The following is a 25,797-nucleotide window of genomic DNA, read 5'->3' on the forward strand; positions in this document are numbered from 1 at the left end:
ACTGGCAACCTGTCCAGGGTGTTCCCTTGCCCAGTGTCAGCTGCATCAAAGTGCCTAGTCGAGTCTGGCCACAATACCTCAACAACATCACAAGCAATGTCCTCCATGGCTAGACAGTGAGGGAAGAAATACCTTGAATGTTATATACATGCTTCCACCATTGCTTGTTCTTTTCTACCTCTATTCTGACCTCTACCTCAACCTACTAGGTCAGCTTCCACTGACGCTGTAAACAGGTACTCACTTGTTGTCTTTTTACAGTGCAAACATTATTATTATTTTATCAACAATTAAGTAATTATGTGTTTGGCCAGGTAGCAAACTTTTTTTTTTTCAGTAGTGTGGCACTTTGGTTGGCAGTGTTTTGAAATGGCAAACAAGTGGCATTATGACAGACTTCTGTGTCTTATGTAGAAAACTGTGTGTAGTGTTCTGCAAAAAGTATTATGTTATTATGTTAACTTGCAACATGGGTGCAAAGCAGAAACATGTTTTGAGTTCTGGAAACTGAGTTTTTGCTCCCTGAGTGTCAGCTTTGTTAATTGTGCCAAGTGTGTCACTTCTACTGAAAAATACTGTAGATCACACAGAGTTTTCTTTTATACAGTGACTATTTTAAGAAGTCAGACACAGCTCATTAGAGCTTTCAGATTTTTCTCAGCATTCACTTTGTCAGGAATTAGGAGTCCTCAGGTTTTAACAATCATTTGTCAGCTTCAGTTGTTGTTTGCCAGCCTTAGCTGCTTACATATGAATATACATGCTAAAAGGCAAGTGTGCTGCAGAGGTCATGCTGCACCAAAGTACTGAAACAGTATACCAGTGAGAGACATCGTTTTTTAAAATTTTTGAATCAGATCCTCATTACAGTAACTCTCAGCAGGGTAACAGCAATTTGTCTTCCATTTTTATCTAGCATTTCTTTTGCATAAGCATTTTTAGAATGAGCTATCAGTCAGTCTCTAGTGGTCCTGAAGCTTTTTGAGCACTCTGTTTGATTTGGATAGTTAATGAACATGGTGTTCTAATGTGTGTGCTGCTGTAGACTGTTCTACCTTCCTGAGTCTCTGAGTCTCTGAGTTGCAATTTCCGGTAAACTACAAAAAAAATCCCATTTTGTAAGATAGTAGAAATCTTGATAACAGGCACAATACTCTGCAGATGCATTTTTTGGCTCTGATAAAAAAAAAAAAGTTCCCAGAGAAAGTATTTAATGGCAATATGATTTTTCAAGTCAAGCCAAGTATCTTTCCTTTTTAAAATGTATGAAGGTACATTATACTTCTACTCATTTTGTTGAGTTTAACAGTTTTTTTGTTTGTTTTGTTTTTTTGTTACTGAACATTAAAAAAATTGTCTTCATGATAAAGTGTGAGAGTAGACTAGTGCGTCAAGAGTCAGGATGAATGGGAAGGATAATCAAACACTGAAGAGTCCACAGAGAGGAGAGAAAGTGCCCAAACAGAGGTTGAATGGCTTTACAAAGACAACCCAATTAGATTATGAAAGATATTCTTAACTAAATCTGAAACTCAGTGATCTGTAATGGGAGTCCTGTGGCTTATAAAAGCATTTCCCTGAAATAATCTGTTTCCTTCTCATTTTCTGCCTTTCTCTCCCATTCTTTCCCTTTCACTCAATCGCACACTCGCACACACAGACAATACAAGCACACAAAGGGAGTGAAATATTTCTGGTTACATGCAAATTTTTGCATTCGATCATCAGCCAAATGTGGTGGCCAACAACTCTTCCAGCCTATATGCCCCATATAATTCATTTGTCCCTTCCCTCTTATTTGACCCATAGGAGCTTCTCCTGATATACTGTACCACTGCTACGCTGGCAGACTGAATTTCAAGAACTCTGCCAACATTAACGGCAACATATGTCACATTGGCAAGTTTTATGGACCATACCCATCAAGTGTAGTGGAACTGTTGTCATGGAAGCTGTCACAAACATGTTGATACAATTATGAAACCATCACTCTTTTGTTATGTTTTCTCACGAAAACCACTTGGTTAGCTTAAAGAACAAAAGCTATTAAAAAAGACACATCACACACTGGAACTGAACCGCGCTCACCCAGGGTATAGTCTTATATTTTAACCAAATATCATGATCGGTCAGAGTGACTCTGCTCATTAGTCACCTGAATATTTTGTATAGCCTGTCCTGCCCTTGATGTCAGTGCCAGATTGTCTCTCACTTCATAGAGAACTCTCCAGCCATCTCTCCTGAAACTTTTTTACCTGTACCTGTGGAAACCTGACTGTGTTTTTCCCCTGACCCCTGCCTGCTCAGTGGAGAGGTCCGACAGCTTCCTGATAAGAACAGCTGCATACTTACCTACTCGCTTACATGGATGGTCTGTAAGCTTCTCATCCACCACCATCCTCCCTGTGTCTCACCGCTGTCCTCAGATTCTGCCTCCCATGTCTCCTTTGTTTTCTTGTAAAAAGGAACCACCTCATGTTTGTGAATACCATAAACATCTAGTCATTATCGTTGGATTTCACCTGCAAATACTTTGCACTCATCCTCTGTCTGCATCTCATAGATGCTACAAAGTCTGAACAGTAGTTGAGTGCCGCCAACCTGGAAAACCAGTGCAACCACTCTACTCACCACTCTGTCCACCGAGTGGCTTTGCCCTTTTAACAATCCCACTTTTTGATTATCTGTTCATTGCTGTTCATTGTCGTTAATTTGGGTCCAACCTTTTACTCTAACATGACACCAACCGCCCCATCCTCCTCCTAAAACAGACATCCTGCCTTTATATACTATGTCAACTAACTTAATCCCTTGCTCATGTCATAGTCGCTACAGTTGCAGAGGTCACCATAACATACAGGGAGGACAATCTCGAGGCAGCATGTCTGAACTTCAATGGCTAGACAGATAGAGATTTAGTGTGAAACATATTAGGACATAACGCATTTATCAATTTCACCAACTCAGTCTGACTCTGTTCATGTAGTTTTACATAAATAGCTGAATTTTTGAGTTCCTTGGTGCAAGGTACACTTGGCCCCTTATATTATAGGTTTATAAGAGGAAAGAAATGCTTCAACTTACTGAACTGTAGTAATTATTAATCTGCCATATTGCAACCATGCAAAATGATGGTTTCCTGATTTCATCTTTGCTAATTTTGTCAGTGACTGCTTAGATCAAGGTTATAAAGAAATCAATTATTATTCCTAATTATGTTATTATATTCATATTCATCTTATATTTACCTTTTTTACTGCGATGGATTGGCGACCTGTCCAGGGTGTACCCCGCCTTCGCCCGATTGCCGGCTGGGATTGGCTCCAGCCTCCCCCATGACCCTGTTCAGGGACTAAGCGGTAGAAAATGGATGGATGGATTTACCTTTTTTATATAGAGACACCCTTTGAATAATATAATTTACCATCAAACCACTTTGTGGAATGTGTAGAAGGCCACACATTAAAATACAAAGACTTTAGGTTCATGGGTGGATTTTTTTTTGTAGTCTGTTCTTGTTCTAACACACACACACACACACACACAACACAAATGTTTTCCCGTCAGCATGAACAGCCTTGACACAGTACATGTTCTCTGGATCATTAGCCTCATATGTGTTGTTGATCTCACAGTGCATTGAGGATCATGTCAGCCACTGATTCTGTATGTGTGTGTGTGTGTGTGTGTGTGTGTGTGTGTGTGCTGTTTTCCTTCAGTTTATCCTTTTTATTGTCGACATTATTTTTCATCTGCTGATCTGCAGATGAAAGCAAACTTCTCACTCTTCATCTCTCTTTGATGCTTCTACAGTATCTGTTAGAGCAGAGTGCTCTGTGTGCGAGCTTGTGTGTTCTGTCTATGCGTGTGTTGTGTCAGCAGCAGCAGAGCACAGCACACACAGTGCTTTGCAACAGAAAATGTTGATCCCCGTGTATTTTCTGCTTGCTCTATAAGTTCCTTAATACAGCATCAATGGATTCAGCATTTAATCTCCAGCTTTCAGTCCCCACTCTACTGTGCTCTTTCACCTTCACTCCCTCTGCACACACACACACACACACACACACACACACACCTATTCACACATACCTTATACTCACACTCATATGCCCCTCATATATATCTCTTACATCCCATCTACTAAAGTCTGAATAATAGCAGAATACTGCAGTTTTGTTGCAGTGCTTGATCAAAAACAGCTGCAAGACTGAAATGTGTGGTTTGTGTAGGTCTGCATGCATTTAAGTGGATGTAACTATAGTTGTGGGAATATACGTATATGTGTGTGTCTGTGTGTAAGAGAGAGCGAGAGAGAGGGAGGGAAAGTGAGATTAGAAAGATTGCCAAGATATCTTTCTAGTCTGTGTGCTACTGTGGTGCCATCTTCTGGTAGGGAAGCACAACAACTTTGACTTAATTATACAGAAAGCAAGAAAACTGTGTGTGTAAATACGTTGGCATTAGGAATACGGAAATAAGGGCACTCAGCATGAAATGAAAAACACACTCATAAATAAAAAAAAATGTAATCATGTAATATAATGACAGACATAAAAAAATTCAAATAATTGCTGAAAGTTGGTTTTACATTTAGCATATGGAATACAATGACATGAAATTTATAGTGAATGTACATTATACAGAGAATAAAAGTACTATACAACCTGTAGAATATAGCAGCTTGCAGGATCTTTCAGTGCACATGCATACACACACACACACGCACAGAAAAAAAAAAATTCTCTCACTCTCACACAAGCATAATGTGAAGCCATTTCAATCATTTACACTGGCAAAAGAGGTGTGTTAATTTGTTTCAAGCGCTGTTCAGTCCTCTCAGTGAAATGTCCATTAGGGACAATGCAGTTACAAGGACCATCTCTTTTTGTTTTCCGTGATAAAGTTTGAAGTGACAGATTTTGTGACGCTAATATTCAGAGTGGATTGGAATTGGAGGTCTGCCAAAGGCCTGTGTGGGGAGAAGATAATTCATTCAGCTCTGGCTCAAACATGCATGAGCTCACATGCACACAAACGGTCTCTCCATCTGCAGTTTTCTTTTTGTGTACTGACACTGCTGCAGAAAAACAGAAAAAAAAAACAAGATGCACACATGACCGTGATGAATTAACAGGAAATGAATTAAGGAAATTTGTTCAAGATTTTGTATGGAAAGAGTTTTACACATGAATGTTCTAAAGGCTCACAAGCCTTTCATTTCTTTTATGTACACAAAATGCTGAGTATCTCATATTTACAGTCAGTGATAATGTTACAATACTGAAAACGGTGGTTATTTCAGTGCGTCCGTGAAGCTGCCATCACTATGAGACAGAAACGCGACTGAAAGCTGAAACGTAGATAATACTCTACCTCATTCATCTGCCTAACACTTCATTCATTGTCTTCCGTCATAGATCTATAAGACCCAAATCACCTTTAGAGTGTCAGAAATACACTCATTAAAATATTATGTACAGTAAGGACCACTCTGTCTAAGCCCCTGGAGATGCATGGAGCTTGCTAATAGTGCCCTTAACTTTGCCCTACCGCTGGATAGTTTTCTAAGTGGCCCACTGGTGTACTCTATAGAGGGAGGTGCTGAACCACTGCACTTTGGTGTATAAAACATTCAAGTAATGCCAGGAATCAAGAGTATCCACATGCACACATACCATTGTGGTGGATTTGCTACCAAAAATAAATCATGAAAAATGAAAGGAAACCAAATATTTGTTTACCATGTCTGCTCCCAGCTGAATCAGAGACATTCTTCTTTGTTAGTGTAACATTCAGCTTGTGCAGGGCCCCTTCATTTAAGATTATCTACTTCAGCAATTCATTTCTCATGGCAGAGACATGAACAGTATTGACTTTTCTTCAAAATAACCATCAGTGATTCTCAGGGACAGTGTGATATCTGTTGCTGATGTGTAGAGTAGAGGCTCAAGGCATTATTTAGTCCCCTGGTTGTGTTTTAATCTTCGTTAAGGCTAGACGATTTCAGGGTAATATTTGAAGACCTTGTAGATCCACTGTGTGTAGAAGGGCACATTGATGAAGATGCCAGGCTGGTTGGCCCTGGCACAGCCTCTGCCATGGACACTCACTCCAGCAATAACCCTGATGTCACCGTCTTGGCACACAAGCGGGCCGCCATAATCCCTCTGCAAAAGAAGAAATAGGTTGCACATTTTTGTACATCAGTGGTTAAGAAATGGCTATCATCAGTGTTTACACGTTTGACAGGGTTAAATCAAAAGCAAAATGTATTTTTTTATGCTCTCGTTGACAGACATTCCCACAAGTATATGTAAACATGGACAGCTTGCTTCCAAAGCTCAAAACCACAAAACCAAGGCTTTGATCACTGATGAAATTTAGTGCAACAGTCTCCAGCTGCTTTATTTACAATGGGCTGAATACTAAGCGTATGGATTCAAAGAACATTTGTTTGGGATTTAGATCAAACTGAGCTTTGAAAGTGTTATGTAGAACCAAGGTGCTAAAATTCTCATAAATTCACACTGGGAACAGTTACTTCTTCCAAAAGTCTGAAGGCCCACTCTTGTTTACCAACAAGGAGTGATGCACAGAATGAATTCTAGTGTGGAGTTTTCCTTCTCATCACTGAAACAAATATTTCGTAAAACACCTCACTAGGAAAATAATATGAAAAAAATATTAACAGTTTACCTCACACACTCCCTCATTCCTCCTGCCTCCTGCACAGATCTTGGTGTTGGTGATGTGGAAGTTCCCTCTGTGCATCTCTCTGCACCTCTCGTTACTGACAATTGGCAGGTTGACCGCCTTTAATATGTCATCATAGCCAGTGCCTGAAAGAGTTAAAAGCTGCACTTTACTGCCTCTGTTCTGTTGTAGTATATATATATAGCACAATTGTCACCACTGTAGAAGAACTCCTATGTTTTATTAAATAAATCAATCTTCCATGATCCCATCTAACTATCACTTAAACCTATTCTCAGTCATCAAGGAATTGGGAGCACATGCATGCATTTCCCACTCCCACCTTTAGGCATAAATAGATGTAGACATGCTGTTAATCAATCATTTGCATATAAAAAAAATGTTGTCTGAACCACCTATTATTAGACCCGGCAATGAAAACAATGCTATAGAACAAGCACAATTTGAATGAGTGTGAAATTGAGACTCATTGGAGAAGTGGAGACAAGGAAAGGTGTGTTGTTTGGTGGTCTCCGTTCAGGGATCGTGAACAGAAGAAAAGCTGAATAGCAAAAAGTAACTGAGGCCAGGAGTGCTGTCGGCTCAGAGCAGAAGACCGCGGCTGAGCTAAAAAAGTAGGGTTCAGATTATAAATGAGAGGCAAAAAAGTGCTTAAGTGTGTACAAAAAGAGTAGGAGGGCAATAGGAGGAGGACTCCTGCATTATCTACAGCAGAAGAATGCATCGCTTTGATTTTGGGCCACATAGCTTTACAAGAAAATGTCTTATAGCTGCATTGGTACGATCCTCCAGTGACGCCAGAACGGCCATCCTTACGCATCACCTTTACACACGGCTACAGCTATTTATAGTGTTGTCATTTGCACCTGTAAAGGCTTATCATTAGGTTAGTGATGTGTCAATCATCATTATTAAGTAAACAAAAATGAATTTGTGACAGTAAGATTAGCATTTTACTGAATAATTTACAAGAAAGTCTAAAATGAGAAACAAGAAAATAACGTAAAAAAGAAAATAAATAATTTTTAAAAATATATGAATTGAAAACATGTAAACAGCTAAAAATAATGCAAGCTGTTTAGAATTGGCTGTTTTGTTTATGTTAATTTCTATTTCTTACCCTTATTTTCATTTCCTCTTTCAACATCTTACACCCACCCAAACCATTAGTACGTACGTATGGTCTGAAGTATACGATGGGTGCACACATTCATCCTGCACATTCTGTCTTTATATAGTACATACCAGTTTATGTGTGGAGAAGACATATGCATGGTTTTTGTGCGTATACATCTGGCCGCTGGAGAGTAAGTTTATATACAGTAGCCATATAGTGAATGTAGAATTTTACCTTTGGTCTCACCCCATCCGTACATTTTACATATTGTTCCTTCTGGTATGGTGCACCCTGCTACAGGTAGTTGAATCGTATGGACATTGTTTACAGGTAGGGCAGGCCTGGAAATATTTAATGGACACAGAAAGAAAAGCACAATCAGCATCTTACATCCGCGGACACAAATGTATCCGAGTATATTCTTGAGATTGTTTTTCCAGACACTCACTTAGACAGCCTTATGAGGGCTAAACTGGAACCCTCAGGGCCACATATCACATGAGCTATGCTGACTTCCTGTCTCTTGGACAGGTCAGGAGCACCCTCTCGAATATCAGAGACTCCCAGCCACACCCGATACTCACTGAGGTCCGGAACACTGGAGAGGCACAAGACAGAGTTAATCCTTTAGATAATATTCCACATGTATTACTCTCTACTGGGCAGCTGTGTCAGACTGATCTGGAAAGACCGTAGCAACTGAAGAGAGTTAGATAGGCTTGAAAAAAAAAAGAGATATGTGAACTGAACAAATGGGGCAACTGTGGTTCAGTGGGTAGAGCGGTCGTCTCCTAACCGGAGGGTTGGAGGTTCAAATCATGGTGCCTGCAGTCCACACTTCAAAGTGTCCTTGGGCAAGACACTAAACCCCCAAGTTGCCCTCAATGGTTAGAGCCATTGGTTGAGTTGGTTTTGCATCGGAAATAAATTCCTTGTGTAACATGCTTTGCCAAATAAAGGTGATTATTAAATCATAAATTTAATAGAGATAACGCAATTATCTGAGGTTCGGGAGCAGGACCTGACCTGAACAATATCATTTCTTCTTTTAAATTATTTAAACTCTTCAAACCAATTTGCTTCCACTTTTTGTTACCCACCCAGTTATCCTTATATGGGGGTCCACTTGTGTCCTAACACAGCACAGGCCTCCTTAACCGTCCCCAAAACCATTGATTCCCAGCACACAAGTATCCATAAGCATTACATACATTTCAATCTGCACTCGTGAAGGCAGGTCCCAGCTAAGGAATTAGCTTGTGGTTATAAAAAAAAATTGTTGTTGACAGTTTAAGGTTCAAGAAAAAGGAAATAAATTACATTAACAGATATTGAGTGTTGACGTTACCATGAAGAGAAACATTGTCTGTCAGTGAGTACCCACTCGTCTCGTATTAGCGAACCCCCACACCAGTGCACCGACCTGGAAAGAGCATAAAAGATAATTGGCATATAAAGGATTAATCTAAGTCCTGTCAACACTGTGAATTCAGGGAAATCCAGTTGTTCCCCAAATAAGCTACATTTGAAGGGCGCAACATGCAATATAAAAATATAATAATGCATCGCCAGTTCAGAATCACATCTCAGACTTTATGGTGGTAATACTGTATTAGTGATACTGTACAGTATAGAGTTATGTCTAATATGTACCATGTGGACAGCCATGCTCACTATAATTTAACTGTTTTACAATTCTGTCTTAAAGGGCTATTTCATTGCATTGTTTACAGAAGAAGAAAAAGTTTGATAAATTTCTGTCTGAAGTACCTTAAATTGACACAGTCATTGCCTCGACCATACAACTCAAAATGGAGCTGCATGTACTTCACTGTCCTCACTTTAACAACATGTAATCAGGTTCTTTTACAAGTAGCTGAGCTATGTTTCTTTAAGGAGCTACTGATGTTTGCATGAGTATGTTTTTTTTCTCAGCATAGTGGAAAGGCCCCTGAAACGGCATTTGAAAAGGTGAAAACAAAAAAACAATTCCACAGAAATTGTTATGAATTCAGGGGTGGTCTGGCCTGGATGGCCCACTGTTCTTCTTCAGTGATGGGGAAAATGTGTAGAATATCAAATGTCGCTATACCCTTTCTGTATGCTGACCATCCAGCCGCCGTCTGATATCACTGGACTTCCTCCGACAATTCTGGTTCTCTTATGGATAAAACACCCCACAGAGGACAGCTCAGCTTGAAAGGCAGAAACACACAGATATTTAAATAAATCTCATGTCTTGTAAAATACATTTTATTTAAGACAAATATATATTTTTATATTTAATTGATGATGACACATGTACAGAGAAAAAAGATTCCACTGTGACAACATCATGTCCTGCATCATGTCCTATAATAGCTGGACATGCTCTAAAAGGGACTCCATCAGGAGAACACCATTGAAAACACCATTATTCTCCTTGGAGAGCAATGGTGGTCAAATACAGATCAGCAGCTGAGCCGCTTGCAAACATAGACAGGCCGACGGGCGACAGAGGCACTCACCCAGTGGAATTGTGTTCAGTGAAGCATCGCCTGCACAGAGGACAGGAGACAAACAAGGGATCAGGGAGTATTAGCTGATACAAGATAAGAGGCGACCTCACACAGGGGTGTAAATTTCATGGCGGGAAAAAAGCTACCCCAACCAGAGCTCTTGTATTTGTTTAGCAAGTCGTGATCATTTTGTTGAACCAGGAGCGCTTTTATTAAATGTAATAACCTTTAGAGAACCATAGTCATGTGTTTATGCTGATCATTTTCAAATGCACGACAGTTTTAGGTTTTAGCTGGGATGTAAAGTATAAGCTAGATCTAGTAAATTGGCCAAAACATGGAAAATGACTGGTATAGGCTTTAACAACTGATAGAAATTTGGTATAACATCCCTTTCTAGCCAGTAGCCAGGAGCATGATGGATCCCTGAATAGTTTTGATATAAACACAATGCCATTACAACAAAATCATCAGCATAGACACATGAAAATGCACACACAGTCACAATGCCTCTGGCTCTTGGTCCATGTGGAAATACTTAGAAAGAACCTTCCCGTCTTCGTGATGAGTTGTGAATCTCCTCTGACACACACTGACCTACAAGTGTAGACAGATCTACGCACTGCAAATAGAGAGCGCGTGTGTTGGTGAGACAGACAACCAGAGTGCAAACAAATCTACACTAGCACGAAATATGACAAACTTTCATTTCACACAGTCTCACCATATTTTTCCTCCCTGTGTGTCTATGTGTGATTGTGTGTATCTGTGAAGGTATTGCATGTACACACATGCATGCACTCACATGGTTTTACATTGCAGTAGTCCCAGGGTATGGCAGAGTTGTTGGTGTAACACCAGGGACCATGTTTGTCTTTATCAGGGTTTCTGCAGTAGTTTCCCTCCAAGCCAACCATCAGCACGCCCCTCTCGCCACTGGACAAACGCACAAAACAAAAGGAAGGTTTGTTTGTTTTTCTTTGTCTTTCCCTCACACATACACACTTTAAACAGGCTTGTTTGGCTGTTGATATTGATTTACTAGTGATTTATAATTATAGGTACAAGCTGAAGAAATTTTGTGTAGTGTGACTGTCCAGATTCTGGACAGTCACACTACACATAGGCTGTCTTCTGTCAGACAATAAGAAGGCAATTTGTAAAGGAATTACTCACTGAGACAGCATGCACCCACCTACACATATTTAATGCATGCTCATACAGACATATCCCACCCGAGTGTGTATGTGAAAGAATTTTAAAAACCACAAAAATAATTCTTTCCCACACTGCATTCCTTGATCAATAAGGTAGAGAAGTGTTAGAAAAAAAAGAGAGACATGAGAGGGGAGTCTGGGTACCAAATCACAGCAATCCAGAGTTTCAAATGCTTGTTTGTGTACATTGTACTTCTAGCAGCTAGCATAACAGCCAGCTCTCACTGTGACTCCCTAACCCTGACTCTTGACCCCTGGGCAGGAGCCAAGCAATGGAGCTGATTGGCTTTGAAGTGTTCTTACAAAAGTGGGGATGGGGGTCAAAGGTGAGAAGTGAAGTGTATATCCCCCAGCCAAGTTATCACTGGGAGTCATTCCTGTTGAGTTAGGTCATCTTCTGGGAGACTCTTCTCTAGCCATTAGGAGATGCTGGAGAGGCTAGTCACAGCACCAGGAGCCATCCTCTCCTTTGAGAAACAAGAGGCTAACAACAATAAGACTAAACTAGAGGTCAATAATAGGGCACCTCCCCTCACTAACCACCACCTCTCAGGTTCACACACATGGTTCTCAAAAACAGAGACACATTCTGCTGCACACTGAGGCTATTATGCACAAGGAGTATAGCAGAAAGCTAATTTCCCAATTATATGTTCTCCTATAAAACCACTCTTTTGCATGTTTTCCCACTTATGAGTACTTTGCTTTGATTCCATTGAGCTCCTGTGTTAAACTCTGGTGGATTATACACAGTATATGTAGAAGAGCTGTGGGAGATCTCTATTTTAAGCAGACACACTTGTCTGCAGCGTTGTGAAGGTGCGGGTCTGTTTTGTACATTATAGTGAGGGTGGGGAAACTTATTAAGTAAAAAAAAAAAAATAACAGAAGAAGAAGAAGAACAGCAGGGCTTCAAGGGGCCAACCTGTTGTTGTGGTCTGTCCAGGGAGCACAGAGCAGGTTTGATCTAGTCCTTGACTGTTCTCCTTGGTAATTCTCTCCAAAACCATCGTAGCAGTCTGGATTTGGGGACAACAAACAGACGTCATCTACAATGATGCCATAAAAAACATGGGTCACAAATATGGTTTTGAAACTGTCCATCACCCTGCATTTTATTTGTGTATGGGAGCATAGTCAACCTCAAGGAGAAACCACAACACACCCTCAGAGGGTTTATAATCCCAGAGCAAGGCCACAATCGAGAATTGTCCCTTGGGAAATTTGAGTTTGTGTACTCAGCTATAGATCTACATTTTTGACTTCCAAATCTCTTGCTATCCCAGAAAGACTTTCATTCAGCATGAATCCTTCCACTCCATCTTCTACTGTCCAGTGAGACCTGATGGTCCTGAGCTGCTGTCAAATTTTGTTTGCATGAGGCAAGATGGCCAGTCCTTCCCACAGTCCTGTAGAGCTACAGTTCTCCACAGGGACACAGTAAACGTGGTTACAAACCAAAATGTGAGGTCAAAGGGTTTCATGTGAACTCCGTGGTCCAAAAAAATATGAAGTGCTGAATATTTCTCTGCTTTAGATGTAATGAAAATCAGTTTTTCCCTTGCTGATTTGATTGTCAAATAAAGCTGTCTCTCACCACTAAAAGGCTTGTTTTGGGTGCCGCACTGAGGGATGTTGGTGCAGAACATTGTGCGGACTCTTGGGTCAGTAGTGAAGCACCAGGGTAATTCTTGGCCATCTGGATTTCGACAGTAGTTTTCTCTGAGGTCCCTGGAAAACACAGAGAAAGTCTTCCTTACTCTGCTTGGATGTAAGTGCATGTAGGTGGGTGGGAGAGTGGACGACTCTCCTATGTGATGGTCTGACTCACTTGCAGGGGTAGGCTTGAGGTAAGAATGTGTGGTTATGGGGATACTGAGAGTCCCAGCGCTGACAGGTGAGTCCGGTGGGTGTCACATCGATCGTGCCCCTGTAGCCCTCTCCTCTGCCCTGGTAACACTCATTTGTTTCTACCACATTACTTTTATGAGGCGTTTCTGTGGAAGACAAAGGGAGAACCTATTCTTAAGCCAACTGAGAAAATCTTAAGATGGGAACAGCCCTTTAAGAATGTCAAAACCTACAAATACCAAACTCCCCACACTTAATGACTTACATCCTAAAGCAAACACACATCTTGAACAGCTGAGTAAATGCAGAGGACAACACAGTGAACAACAGGTGGCCTATAATTACAGTCATGTGACTAAAGGAAATCTCTCAATTTCATGTTTGCATGCATTTTCACATGTGATTTTTCCTAAATAGAATTGGACATCAACCGAACATGGTTTTGCTTGCTATATACGCTATTATGTGCAGAGAAGAAGGCAAATAAATGATAAAAAACCAAATATGGTTGACATAGTGGACTGAGAGATGTGGAAAACAATGACTGGAAACTGATGATTGAGATGGAGGCAATGGAATGTTATAAGAGAAAGGCAATCTTCACATGAACTATGGTCCTGCATTGATGAACCAGATGCCAAATGATAGATTATAAAATAATATTGTTGACAATGTGTGGAACACCACACATTTTTTTGTTTTGTTTTGTTTGCCTGCCATTTGTAGATAGATTTCTATTACTAATCCTCCCATTCACATACATGATGTAGAGGCCCCAGCTCCAGTCATAAAAACCACAAAATGCAGGATTTTATCCCCCAACTGTCAGCACCAAATGGTTTGGACTGTAATAAACAACTTGCTCCCATCAGCAATGATGGCCAAATCAGCTGGCCTAAGAATTCAAATGTGTCCACACCATCAGGTCTTAAAGTGTTAACATTAAAGCTGCAAACACTTCCTTTATGTGGGTACACCCAGGTTGCTGTAGTGCACGCACATACAATAATGAATGTGAATGCTAACTGATTTAGCACTGCGGAAAAAGTGTGACAATGTCTTTGACATGAAGAATGGCTAAGCAGCCCTAATGTCTTGCCCACCTGCTTTCCACAGACTAACTCTATGGGTTTGGAAGACAATAAGTATAATGAGGTTAATATAGCCGAAACTCTAAATACAAGGCAGAAAGTCTTAGCTGCACAACTTTTCTTTATAAATAGGCTGCTCATAATGTACAAATTACACAAGTTCATTAGCCTGAACATTGTGTATGGTTGTATCCAACAATGTGAAAAGCTGCAGACCACCGATACTTCAAAACATATTTCTGCCCATACAGTATGTCTAAATATAGATATGCACCAGTTGTGACAGAACAGAGTTCGACAAAAGAATATTTTGTGGTTTTGTCTCTTGGTGTCTGCCTTGTTTTGATTAAGGCTAACTGGGCTGTAATCTTGGTCTGTTCCCAACAAACTCTCATATCAGAGAGAGAGAGAGAGAGAGATGGAGAGAGTTCAGTTGGTTGGAGATGGATTTTAAAGGGGGAAAAAAAGCAGTGGGGAACAGTGAATCACTAGGTCCACATGGAGCAGTGCCATCGAGTAAACATGGTGCCAGGACTGCTGATGATTCTAGCAGGCAAACAGGCCAGTAACAGACTCAGAAGAAAAAAGCTGAGCCCAACAAAAACACCACTGCTTTCTCTCTCATTTTTATGTCCATGAGGAACGGAGGCCGTGCTAGTGACTTGTCACTTTTTGCATGGCCAAATAAGAGCATAAAGTAAGCTGTTGGTTTTCTATAAATGTAGATACACATGAAAAGTCAGATGCTTACACTAGTATAAAGTCATTTAAGTAATCAGCTTGTAGTGTATATATGACTGGTGTTGTGTCTCTATGTCTAACAGGTTAATGCGGAGCAGTAACTGAGCCCTGTGCAGTTTGACCGTCACACGTAAGAGCTGGCAAAGAACAATAAACAGCAGGTTAGTAGGGAAAAATAAACATTCTGGCTATTAGAGAAGACATAACAGAAAGCCAAACCTAAGACGAGAACTCCGTGCATGTGACAGCTAATGAGAGGGACAGGGGTAGTTAAATAAAAGTTAGTTGAAACCTCTGGTGCAGTCAGTCACACTTTAGGGGCTTGTATAAAAACACAAACACACCCGTGCACAGACATGCATAGATTTCCACTTAACATGCATGACAAATGCTAATGCATTCAACCACACACAAACAAACATGCATTCGTGCTTACCACAAACTTTGATGTTGCAGTACTCCCAGGGTGTGTTTGGGTCTGTGGTAAAGCACCAGGGTCTGTGGCGTCCATCTGGGTTCCTACAGTAGTTATCATCCAGGCCCTTTTCAGGGTACCTAATGCAAAACATGCAGCATACTCTATAAGCTATAAAAATGAGAGGCATAGCAGAGAACAACTATATCACTATTGCACAACTCTCTAACTTGAAGTTAAGTAATAGTGGCATATGCAGTAACACTAATTATCACATCATTCTTAAAGCCCACAGGTACCTGAAAAGAGAATCAAATTTCCTTTTTTCCTACTGAAACCTTATGAAAACAGAGCAGAAGTGATGAGACAATTCACCACCGCATGCAACTGAAGTATTAAAACTGGAATGGTGCAAGGACACATGTGTGTATCACAGCACAGGGAAATGGGGAAGATAATAAGCTGTACCGCTACAGGTGTTCTACAGCAAGTCGGCCCAAAGTCCCACATCCCCTCCTGGCCTACAGCCTCCAGGCGTGCAGTATCAAGCTTTGGGACCCTCTCATTACATTAGTGCCATGAGCAGTCTGGGGCCTCGTTTACACAAACACTGAGATGATTAAGGATGTGTTAACAAGTCCCAACTAATCCAGACCACCTGCTATCCAACTAACTGGAACAATCTCTTGACACAACACACACCCAACATGCACACACATATACAAAAGCAGAGCTGATGTAAGGAATATTAATACACAATATATGGTCTCTCTAAAATAGGCATAAGCTTATCTCATGGCATGGGCATGAGCTTTTATAATCTGCTATAAGCTTAAAGGAAATTGGGCCAATTAAGTCAGAATGAAGAGTCTCAGCATAATAGTGCTAAAAGCACATGATTAGAGGCTGGATTCGGATAGTGTTCCTTCAGAGAAAGTTACACTGGTTGAATCCAAATCACTTCATCTCCAGAGTTAGTGCACCACGACCACATGCAAGTATTCTATTCTTGTGTGTTTTGCTATTATATTAAACAGTATATATCCATTTGTGTGGGCTTAAATTTGATTGAGCAGACTGACTGAATGTGATCAAGTGTGATGCAGACACGTGTGTGTGTCACCTCTTGGGATGGTACAGATGTTTGTGTGGTTCATCCAGGTCCCAACGCTGGCATTCCTTTCCACTCTCTGTGTGGTCCATGGGTCCTCTGTAATCTTCCCCATTGCAGCTTATACACTCCACTAAGGAGCAACAATACACATATCCACAAACACACAGAGCAAACAGCTTAGAGAAACACAGTCATGCTATCAACACAAACCTCTGAACAAAATTCAGTATCCTCTCTTTGATGTGTCAGTGACATTGCAACATAGTAAAGAGTGTGCTTACACAATGAGACACACGACCAAAAAATATGAGAACCAAAAAAATAAAAACACAATACTTTTAGTAGCCATGCGCAGAATAGTAAAAGTGATTATGCAACATTGTGAAATAAAACCCCTTACTATATTATATTTAACAGATCCCATTAAGTTTTAGACATTATATGCACATACACCTAATGTATGGAAACACACATTACTGTATGTGTCACACTAATGAAGGCAATGGTCTCTTTGACTTACATACAGCACCATTTGTTGCGTGGTGAGTAGTGCACACTGACTGGTGCAAACAGCAGAGAGCATGCAGATTATAAACAGATGTTTATGGGTCCGCTGCTGTTATGACAGATCACATTTAATAGTACTGGCTGCATGTGTCTGTGTGCTTGCATACACCATGTTTGTATGTCTGTGTGTATGTTTCCCATTAGGACCAGCTAATTTCTGGAGAAACCATTCCAGTCATTTTTATCTGAATGAACGCATACTTGTATGTAGAATATAAAGTCCACATCTCTGTTGTACAACTTGTGATAACCCAGCGGGACACCATATGTGAGCTGGAGAGCAAGAAGGATTCGTCTCCTGTCTTACTGAACTACAGCCTGGTTCCTCATTGCTGTGATCCATTGTCATACATGCAGAGGAAACAACCCCCCTGACAACATGAATCCCCAGGGATTAGATAACACAGGTCATTATCATCCTTCTTCAGGGAGACATCAGCGCCTGACAGTAATATTGCATGATTTAAAATAGAGGCAGAAACACTGATGTGAAAGTGATTTTCTCTCATCAAAACTGGATAAATATATAAAGTTTTATTTATACAAACCCATAACTCGAACCTAATGGTTTTCTTCTATGTATACCACAGGGATGGATAAAATAGCTAACAGTTTATGTATAGGAAATGACAGAGGGATTAATGTCCTCTTACATTCCAACATCAGCTTCTTTAAGTTCAAACTATTTACAAATCCTGAAGCTGATGGAACGAGAGAGGACAACATAACCTGAACCACACACCTGGAAACAGCTGTAGCTGGCCTCAGAAAATAAAGAAAACCTGTGCATCCACACACATACTCACACAGACGTAGAGTGGAGCACAGTTAGAGCCAGCGAGGCTAAGTCTGGGGAACTATGTGATTGCGTAATTTGCTGCCGCTCATTTCAGACTATCAAGCCTCAATTGGTGAGGCAATTTGCAATGTGGAATGGGCATTATCTTAAGATGACTTTCAGACACATTGTGTGTATGTGTGTGTGTGTGTGCAGCCTACCCTGTGAACACTGTGGTATGCCACACTCCTGGTGTCTGAGGTGGGGTCGGGGGTCAGTGGTAAAGCACCATGGGCCTACAGTGGAGTTGTCTGGGTTGCGGCAGTAGTTTCCTCTGAGGTCCTTCTTTCTGAACCTCTTAGACATGAATCTGTTCAAAAGAAAAGCTGCAGTTACAGAAACAGTCACATGTACCAAAACAAATTGCCAATTATCTCAGCTAGCCTGCAAAATAACGTCTTTTCAAAAAACACCCAAGGACACTGTTTCATCTCTGACACAATAACAAATTCTTCATTGCTTTATGAGAGAGCTGCTGCTTCTGACAGCTGAAACCTTCTCAGCAATTAACAAGGGTAAAAGTAAATGATGGCTATGCCAAAGGGTCAAACCGTCAATGACATACTGTTGGTAATGAGAGAAAAAGACACATTAATATGTAGAAACCATGATGGCTTTCCATGAGGCATGTTCTACAGTACATGTAGTATAAACACATTGACAAATGACTCATATCTTCTACATCAGGCAAGCATATGGTCACCGGTTGTGATGATGGACACAGTGTAGTCTTTGAGTCACAGTGTGTTTTTCCAAGTGATGATGAAAAGATAAAAGTTCTGAAGTAGTGTTTTTGTGGAGCGGGTAATGACGGGTCCAGAAATGAGAGTTTCTCTGGGCAATCAAAAAAAGAGGAGAAACCTTTCACTGATAAAAATATATGTGTGTGTCAGTTTCCCCTGCCAGTAAGGTGACTGATAAAACATACAAAGCACCTGGGTTTAATTATCTGATCTACAGAGACATCAACAGCAGTCTGATAAAGCTGATTCACAGCTGGTATTGCCCTGTTTATTTCATCTGCTGTGCCAACAGCTCACTACAAACCCTTTCAAAGCCATTTAATACCACTGATGATTGGAGAAAGGCGGCAGCATGAGGTTTAAAGATAATAAGAAAATATTCTACAATATGATTCACAAAAATGTATGTAATTACTAGGGAATAATTGAGGAACAATCTGGGTCTAGCCTACTTCCCTAATAACTTCTAATGTAGGGCTCGAAACATTAGTTACTAGAGAACTGACTGGGAGAGTGAATCAGGGCTAAGTCGATCATACTCTCCACTTTCTTCATTAATCATTCTTGATTACCTACTGTGGACATATCATCTTCTGAAAACCACACCCAAACCTTCCTCGCTCTCCATTGACTTTGTATTGCAGGAAAGCACCTCTTTAACAATTCAGTCTTTTTACAAAAAACTGAAAAGTGCCTAAAAGCTGCTGTCTGTGTTAGGATGCACTACCAACAAGGCAAACTACCTAGAGTTAAAGTTTGAAAAGCTGAAAAGCTATTAGGCAAACATAGTTAAGACATAGGCGGTATTAGCAGGAAAAATGGGGAAACAAGGATCCTGAACTACTCAATATGATGTGTCACTTTACTTGAGGGTACACATAAATGGTAGCCTATGTAATGATGAGGTAATCATGAGGGACTACTGTACCGGACAGAATGTATCAATGCCTGAGGAGGACATAAGCTGTACAAGTAATGGAGAAGTGAAGGGGTCACATAACACCTAACAGGACAACAGGGAGTAAAGGAGCTACTTCATAGGCTAATTAATCAGTATCATGTATGAGTACTGAGGGCTCACAAAAGTAATGTTTTTCAGTAATGAGTAATGAATGAGTAGTCACTCCTTTGTGCTCTACTGTACACTGTATGAATGGCAGGTAATCATGAAGAAAGTGACTTAGCCATAATTATGGACTAATCATCACCTAATGATTCACTGATAAGTATCTCCCAGACAGTTCTCTAGTAGCCAGTCATTATTTACTATACAGTCCTACAGCACATTAGACATTACTAAGGACGTACTTATGAACGACGCAGATTGTTCCCCATTTGCTCCTCATTTACTCTCTAGTAACTACACACATTTTTCTGTATAAGTGTTACTGATAATAAAGCTCCAAGATGATTCTCTGATGGTTTTCATATCTGGGACATGATAAACTGTTTTTCTTATTTCCATCTCAGCTCTCAGTGTACTTCATTTTCCAACATTGCCCAGCCTTGACACAATATAATGCACTGCAAACATAGCCACCATAGAACTGAGTGTTTTTCTTAACAGATATGATGGGAAAAAGTAGGTTGTTTCCAAAGAAACCCTTTGAATATGTGTCATTGTTTTTCTTATGATTTTCTTTTCTTAATATAGTAATTTGTGCCACATTGTTGTGTTTCAGAAACCTTGATGACAGTTTGTTTCAGCTCAGATAAAGTATATCTACAGAACAGTGACTATGAAACGTAACACTTTGTTAGACATTGTTGCAAAGAATACAGTTATTTTGTTAGCAGACAGCCACTAAAGATCAGTCCTTCTTTCACTTTCATAATCCTATATCAAGCTTGTTTTATCTTATTTTATTTTTACTCCACTTAATTGATTTCTTTTTCTATTAGGAGATACACTGGCTCCAGAAGTATGGCTGGATTGACAAATGAGCTTTATTTGGGAATTTTACTTCCAGAGGGGGTAACACTTTGTTAGACATTGTTGCAAAGAATACAGTTATTTTGTTAGCAGACAGCCACTAAAGATCAGTCCTTCTTTCACTTTCATAATCCTATATCAAGCTTGTTTTATCTTATTTTATTTTTACTCCACTTAATTGATTTCTTTTTCTATTAGGAGATACACTGGCTCCAGAAGTATGGCTGCATTGACAAATGAGCTTTATTTGGGAATTTAACTTCCAGAGGTGCCTCAAGTTTAACCACAACCCTCTTATTAGATATGAGCCTGATCCCAGTAAAATACACACAAATATGCACACACACACACACACACACACACAGACACATACATCTAGATAAACAGTAGGACCACAGCAGGAAATGATCTGTGACTGTATAAAGTGTTACAATGCAGTCAGTCCAGATGAATGACTGCTCCCAGGAGTCTAATCAGCCTCTAATATATTATACTCATGCACACATATACAGACTAGCCTCTAGCTACCAGCTAATTGCATCACGAACAGGCCAACACTAACAGTAACGAGCAGATTTAACATTCTTTTGTTTGACGTGAGAAAAACGCATCCGGCTCTTACTTGTGTTCATGAGGAATGGGAGAGGCCCAGGCCTGGCACAGGATCCCACTGACTGTCACTGACCTCCGGCCTCTGTAGCTCTGACCTGTACCCACAATGCACTCTCTGACATAGTCTGAAGGAGAGACAGGAAGAGAAGGGATGAGCAGAGACACAGACACGGAGACAAATCTACAGTAAAAGACAGTCAGTAGAAGTGATGAGCCAACAGCCTCAGAGCAGAGTTGTGAACGCACAGCCAGTGAGGATGATGAAGAAAACAGACTGAAGGAGATGTTCAGCTACAATACTGAGTTTAACAATGCCAAAATCCAAATCTGTTTTCCTAATCTTCTGCAAAGCATTTGGACTGAGTAAAATAAGCCACACAGCATGAGGGTTCACTGTTGTGGTCAGTCAGAGTGAAATGGAGCGGGGGTTTTCCATGGTTTTTGCAAACACCACTTATTAACAGAAAATGAGTGATAATGTGCTGCAACACAGTAAACATGACAATGGTCCTTGTCCTTCCTTATCTTCCTCTTGAGGACTGATAACACTACAAAGCTAAAATCACTGAAAAAATGATTTATGTTTACAGTATAACATAGTTTAAAGCAACAAAGAACAGTGATGCTGATTGGAAGTATTTATTTATTTATTTATTCATTCATTCCTGATGAGAAGATATGTTGGCAGGAGGAGACAACACTATAGGATCAGCTGGTAGAAGGTACAGTAGAAGAACAGTAGAAGGCACCTTTCTTTTGATAGAGTTGGTAGTTCAAGTCCTGTTGACTCTGAGCTCCTGGCGAGTTCCTGTCGAATGACAGCCACTGGCATCTCTTGTTTTTATGATCATAGAGGAATGCTCTGGAGAATGAGGAGGAGCGGAAGCAATTCAGAAGAGGAAGAGTGAAGTACATAGTGATAATTTTTCAATAAATTATTGATGTAAAAGACAACCCTGGGCAAAATAGAACAGCTGTTACATGAGTATGTGTTGCACTGAGGATGTCTACCAGGCTAGATGAACAACAATGCATTATACATTTGAAAAACATAATTAAGGAACTTGAGGAACCACCACTTGGCACTTTGTGTATTGACAGCTTTTCTAAAAGGGTAATCCCATAGACATACTTGAGGAACCACCACTTGGCACCTTGTGTATTGACAGCCTTTCTAAAAGGGTAATCCCATAGACATACCTGCAGGTGAAGGGGATTCTTTTGTTGCGACTACAGGATTTGGCACACCTGGCCATGCTCAGCTTCCTACTTTTGGTCAGGTGGGAAGAATCAGGAGACAAGACAACCAGTTGGATGCCATCAGTCCTCTGGTAGTCCTGGAGTGCATTTCGTCTGCCCTCTGATACACAATTACAGTACGTATATGTCCATGACCATTAAGCAGCATTTATGTCACATTTTATACATTTAATTGATATTTATCTACACACTGTAAATTACAGATTAGACATGTCACAAGCAGCTGGTTGGGGTCAAACTACATCTTGACTTTAGGACTTTGTCTACTTTGCCACTGCAAGGCTTGCGGTGATGTATGCTAGCCTTCTCATTACAAGAGGTAATATATATTCATTAAACAACACACAAACACACCAGCCAGCCCTTGTCTGTGGTATGGGATGCACAGTGGATGACCTGCTAATTAGCCCAGACACACTGAGAACGCTGGGTAACAACATGACAATGTGAAAATTAGTCTGCTTTAACTGTTATTAATTTACAGGCCATAATGGGATGCAAAGTCATTTATTACTGGCCCCACTGAATACACAAACACACAAACTAACTCTACCATTAACACTAGAGCCAAGTGTAAACCATCAAACAGCTGTTTGTTGTAAGGCCTGGCCAAAATACCCTCACAATGAAGGCATTTAACTAAAATGCATAGAAGGACATGCAAACACACACTGAAGGGAATCAGTATTGCCTGTGTGTTGCTAGTTGTTGGCAGGATCAATCAGAGAGCCAGTTACACATTTACATTTAGAGAGAAAACTCATTCCACCTCCTTTTCTCTCCTTCTCCTGCCTATTTCAACTCTGCCTATATGCACTTAAGTCAATTCAAGAGCTTACACACTCAGAAACTTGGTGTTTCTTTTGGAAAGGCGCCTGAAATTTTTGGAATTGTAGTGTAAACAAACGAGAAAAAATAGACATAGGATCTGGTGATTTATATTCAGTATTTGGATGGCCTATTTTGGTGATGTGAGGACCAGGTACATCATATCTGTCCGATCCTCAACTTGATTTCACCGGTTCGGCAGTTTCCCTGCCGAGTGCATATAGGAGCAATGAGCCACGATATCGCACTCTGTTGGGGCCACGGGATAACTGAACCACTAATTAAATTTTAATATGGCTCATTTTTCGGGACAGTGGCTTATATCTGTTCACTTTATAGTACTGATTTATCTCGTGATCCACTCAGATACCGTATGACTCAGTGCGTCCCTATGCGGTATGCGCTCTGACAGAGCGGTTGCAAGGAAAGAGTTAGGATCTAAAAGCCCCTGGTTCGTCAGTAAAGACAACACCATCGTTTTCATCTCCGTCCATAATACGTGAATCTCCTACAGGAATGGTCCACTTAAGAAATATTCTCATGACTGTGTTCTTACACTCTGCACACACTGTAGATGGGAAAATAATTGATCATTTTCTCAGAGGATCCCGATATCAAAACTCACAAAAACACCAGCCAATACACTGTATAGATTAATAGTCTACCGTAGAGTTGTCGGGATATAGGAATAAAGCCATTCCTAACTGTTTGACAGGCTGTTTTGCGTGGAGCGCAAACCAATCCGTCCTGCCACCAGCAGCAGCCCAGTGGCGGAAGATAGGCAGCAATCTGAGCAGTAGTAAATAGTTTTCGGAAAACTTACCAGAACAAGAAGAAATGACGAAGAGTGCGATAATTAGCCTGTAAATCCACATCGCCGCGTCACAGAAACACACACAAACAACTTGAAAGTGCTGCCTGCTGTGCTGTAGAACTGCAACCAGAAGATGTTGCCTCCACCACTGCACAGATGATGCGTCTCCTCTCTAAGTACTTCCTCGCCTCCTCCCCTCACTCCCTCCCGCGCTGTGCGTGCGTGTGACTCCCCCTCTCTCGACCTCTGCTTTTCTCTTATCTCTTTCTGACATTGTCGCTGTCCATCCATACCTCTTCAGGTTTCATTTATGTGCCATTGAATATGGCTGAACAAAACTTTAGGCAACTTGTGGTTCTTTATTGCTCCATTTCTTTCTTTGTTGTCTTTGCTTTGCTCCCTATGCTCCCGTCTTTCCTTCCATATAATACAAACCCTAACAAAACCTTCTATTTACAAATAAAACAAATTATAAACTACTGTCAACATTTAATAAGATCACTCCTGACCAGGTTTACTGGAGATGCTCAAGCAGAAATCCAAAAGTGGGGAAAGCATCCACACATATACATTCATGTTAGTTTTTGAGGCAAGCTTTAGGTCAGAGACCTTCAAGCATCATCAGGGAAGTTTCACTTAACAAATTTTTACTAGTAAAGTTGAATAAACAGTGAGGTTACTACAAATACACATATGATCATGTCTGACTGAGCTGTTGGAGAATTAGCTGAGCACTAGTAATTCATCAGATTGTGTCCATCCCTCTGTATCACAGCAGCATCCCACTCAATTATTCTCTTGTGTGATTTTTTAAAAATCATTTTAATCACTAAGCTGCACAATTGTCCAAATTAAGCAGATATCGGCTGCCACTTGTCAGCAACAGGAAACTCAGTGGGGACGTAAAAGAAAAAGGGGAGTGTGTGGGGTTGTTTACACTCTACACTGCCCCCCACCCCCCATCACACACACACACACACCACCCAATCTCAGACCAGAAGTGAGGTTACAAAGGGGGTGGGGTGGGGGGCGGTTGAGGAGAAGTCATGCCTATCCATCTCCAGAGTGTCATCTCTATTTCCAGTGATGACAACATGAGATAGGAGATGTGACACTTAGCTGACCTTAGCATTTTCTCTTAACACCTCTGATGTGACAGTCCAGTTCTCCTGTGACACCCTGATAGGGGGCATAATAAAGAGAAATATGAGTATCTAAACAGTGAAGATTGAAGATAACTGCAAGGTGGGGATTCCCGGTATTTTTTTTAAACTCACACCATGTGCGTAAAAAAGCACAAAGGAATCGATGGATAAATATGTAGGAGGAGAAAGATTTGATCTCTGTCTTCTCTCTGGTTCAGTGAGTAATGTTCCTGCAGCTTCCTGAGAGGGCTACAGAGTCATTTGCAATAATAAACAATCAGCCATGAGTCAGATAC

At 40.6% G+C, this 25,797-nt stretch overlaps 1 protein-coding gene across 1 annotated transcript; it reads right to left on the reverse strand.

Moving 5' to 3' along the window:
- Positions 1–4,612: 4,612 nt before the first annotated feature.
- On the reverse strand, positions 4,613–24,490 carry hgfb (hepatocyte growth factor b). The gene is made up of 19 exons (XM_020612716.1): positions 24,366–24,490; positions 22,655–22,814; positions 22,204–22,316; positions 21,465–21,579; positions 18,328–18,476; positions 16,771–16,891; positions 15,669–15,787; positions 13,381–13,546; positions 13,147–13,280; positions 12,475–12,568; positions 11,138–11,268; positions 10,342–10,371; positions 9,927–10,029; positions 9,183–9,257; positions 8,283–8,432; positions 8,069–8,175; positions 6,700–6,842; positions 6,027–6,170; positions 4,613–5,077 (listed from the first exon to the last, which is right to left on the reverse strand). The coding sequence occupies exons 1-19, from the start codon at positions 24,415–24,417 to the stop codon at positions 5,024–5,026; spliced, it is 2,160 nt and encodes a 719-aa protein (XP_020468372.1). The 5' UTR covers positions 24,418–24,490; the 3' UTR covers positions 4,613–5,023.
- Between the last annotated feature and the right edge of the window lie 1,307 nt (positions 24,491–25,797).

The sequence above is a fragment of the Monopterus albus genome, unplaced genomic scaffold (genome assembly GCF_001952655.1).
Source record: "Monopterus albus unplaced genomic scaffold, M_albus_1.0 scaffold5.1, whole genome shotgun sequence".
In the NCBI taxonomy this organism is placed as follows: Eukaryota; Metazoa; Chordata; class Actinopteri; order Synbranchiformes; family Synbranchidae; genus Monopterus; species Monopterus albus.

Coding starts and splice junctions, on each gene's coding strand:
- hgfb (XM_020612716.1), bottom strand. CDS start 24,417: ATGTGGATTTACAGGCTAATTATCGCACTCTTCGTCATTTCTTCTTGT. Junction 16,892..18,327: donor CATACCACAGTGTTCACAGG/GTAGGCTGCACA, acceptor GTTGCTCCTTAG/TGGAGTGTATAAGCTGCAAT. Junction 11,269..12,474: donor TGGACAGACCACAACAACAG/GTTGGCCCCTTG, acceptor GCGTTTGTCCAG/TGGCGAGAGGGGCGTGCTGA.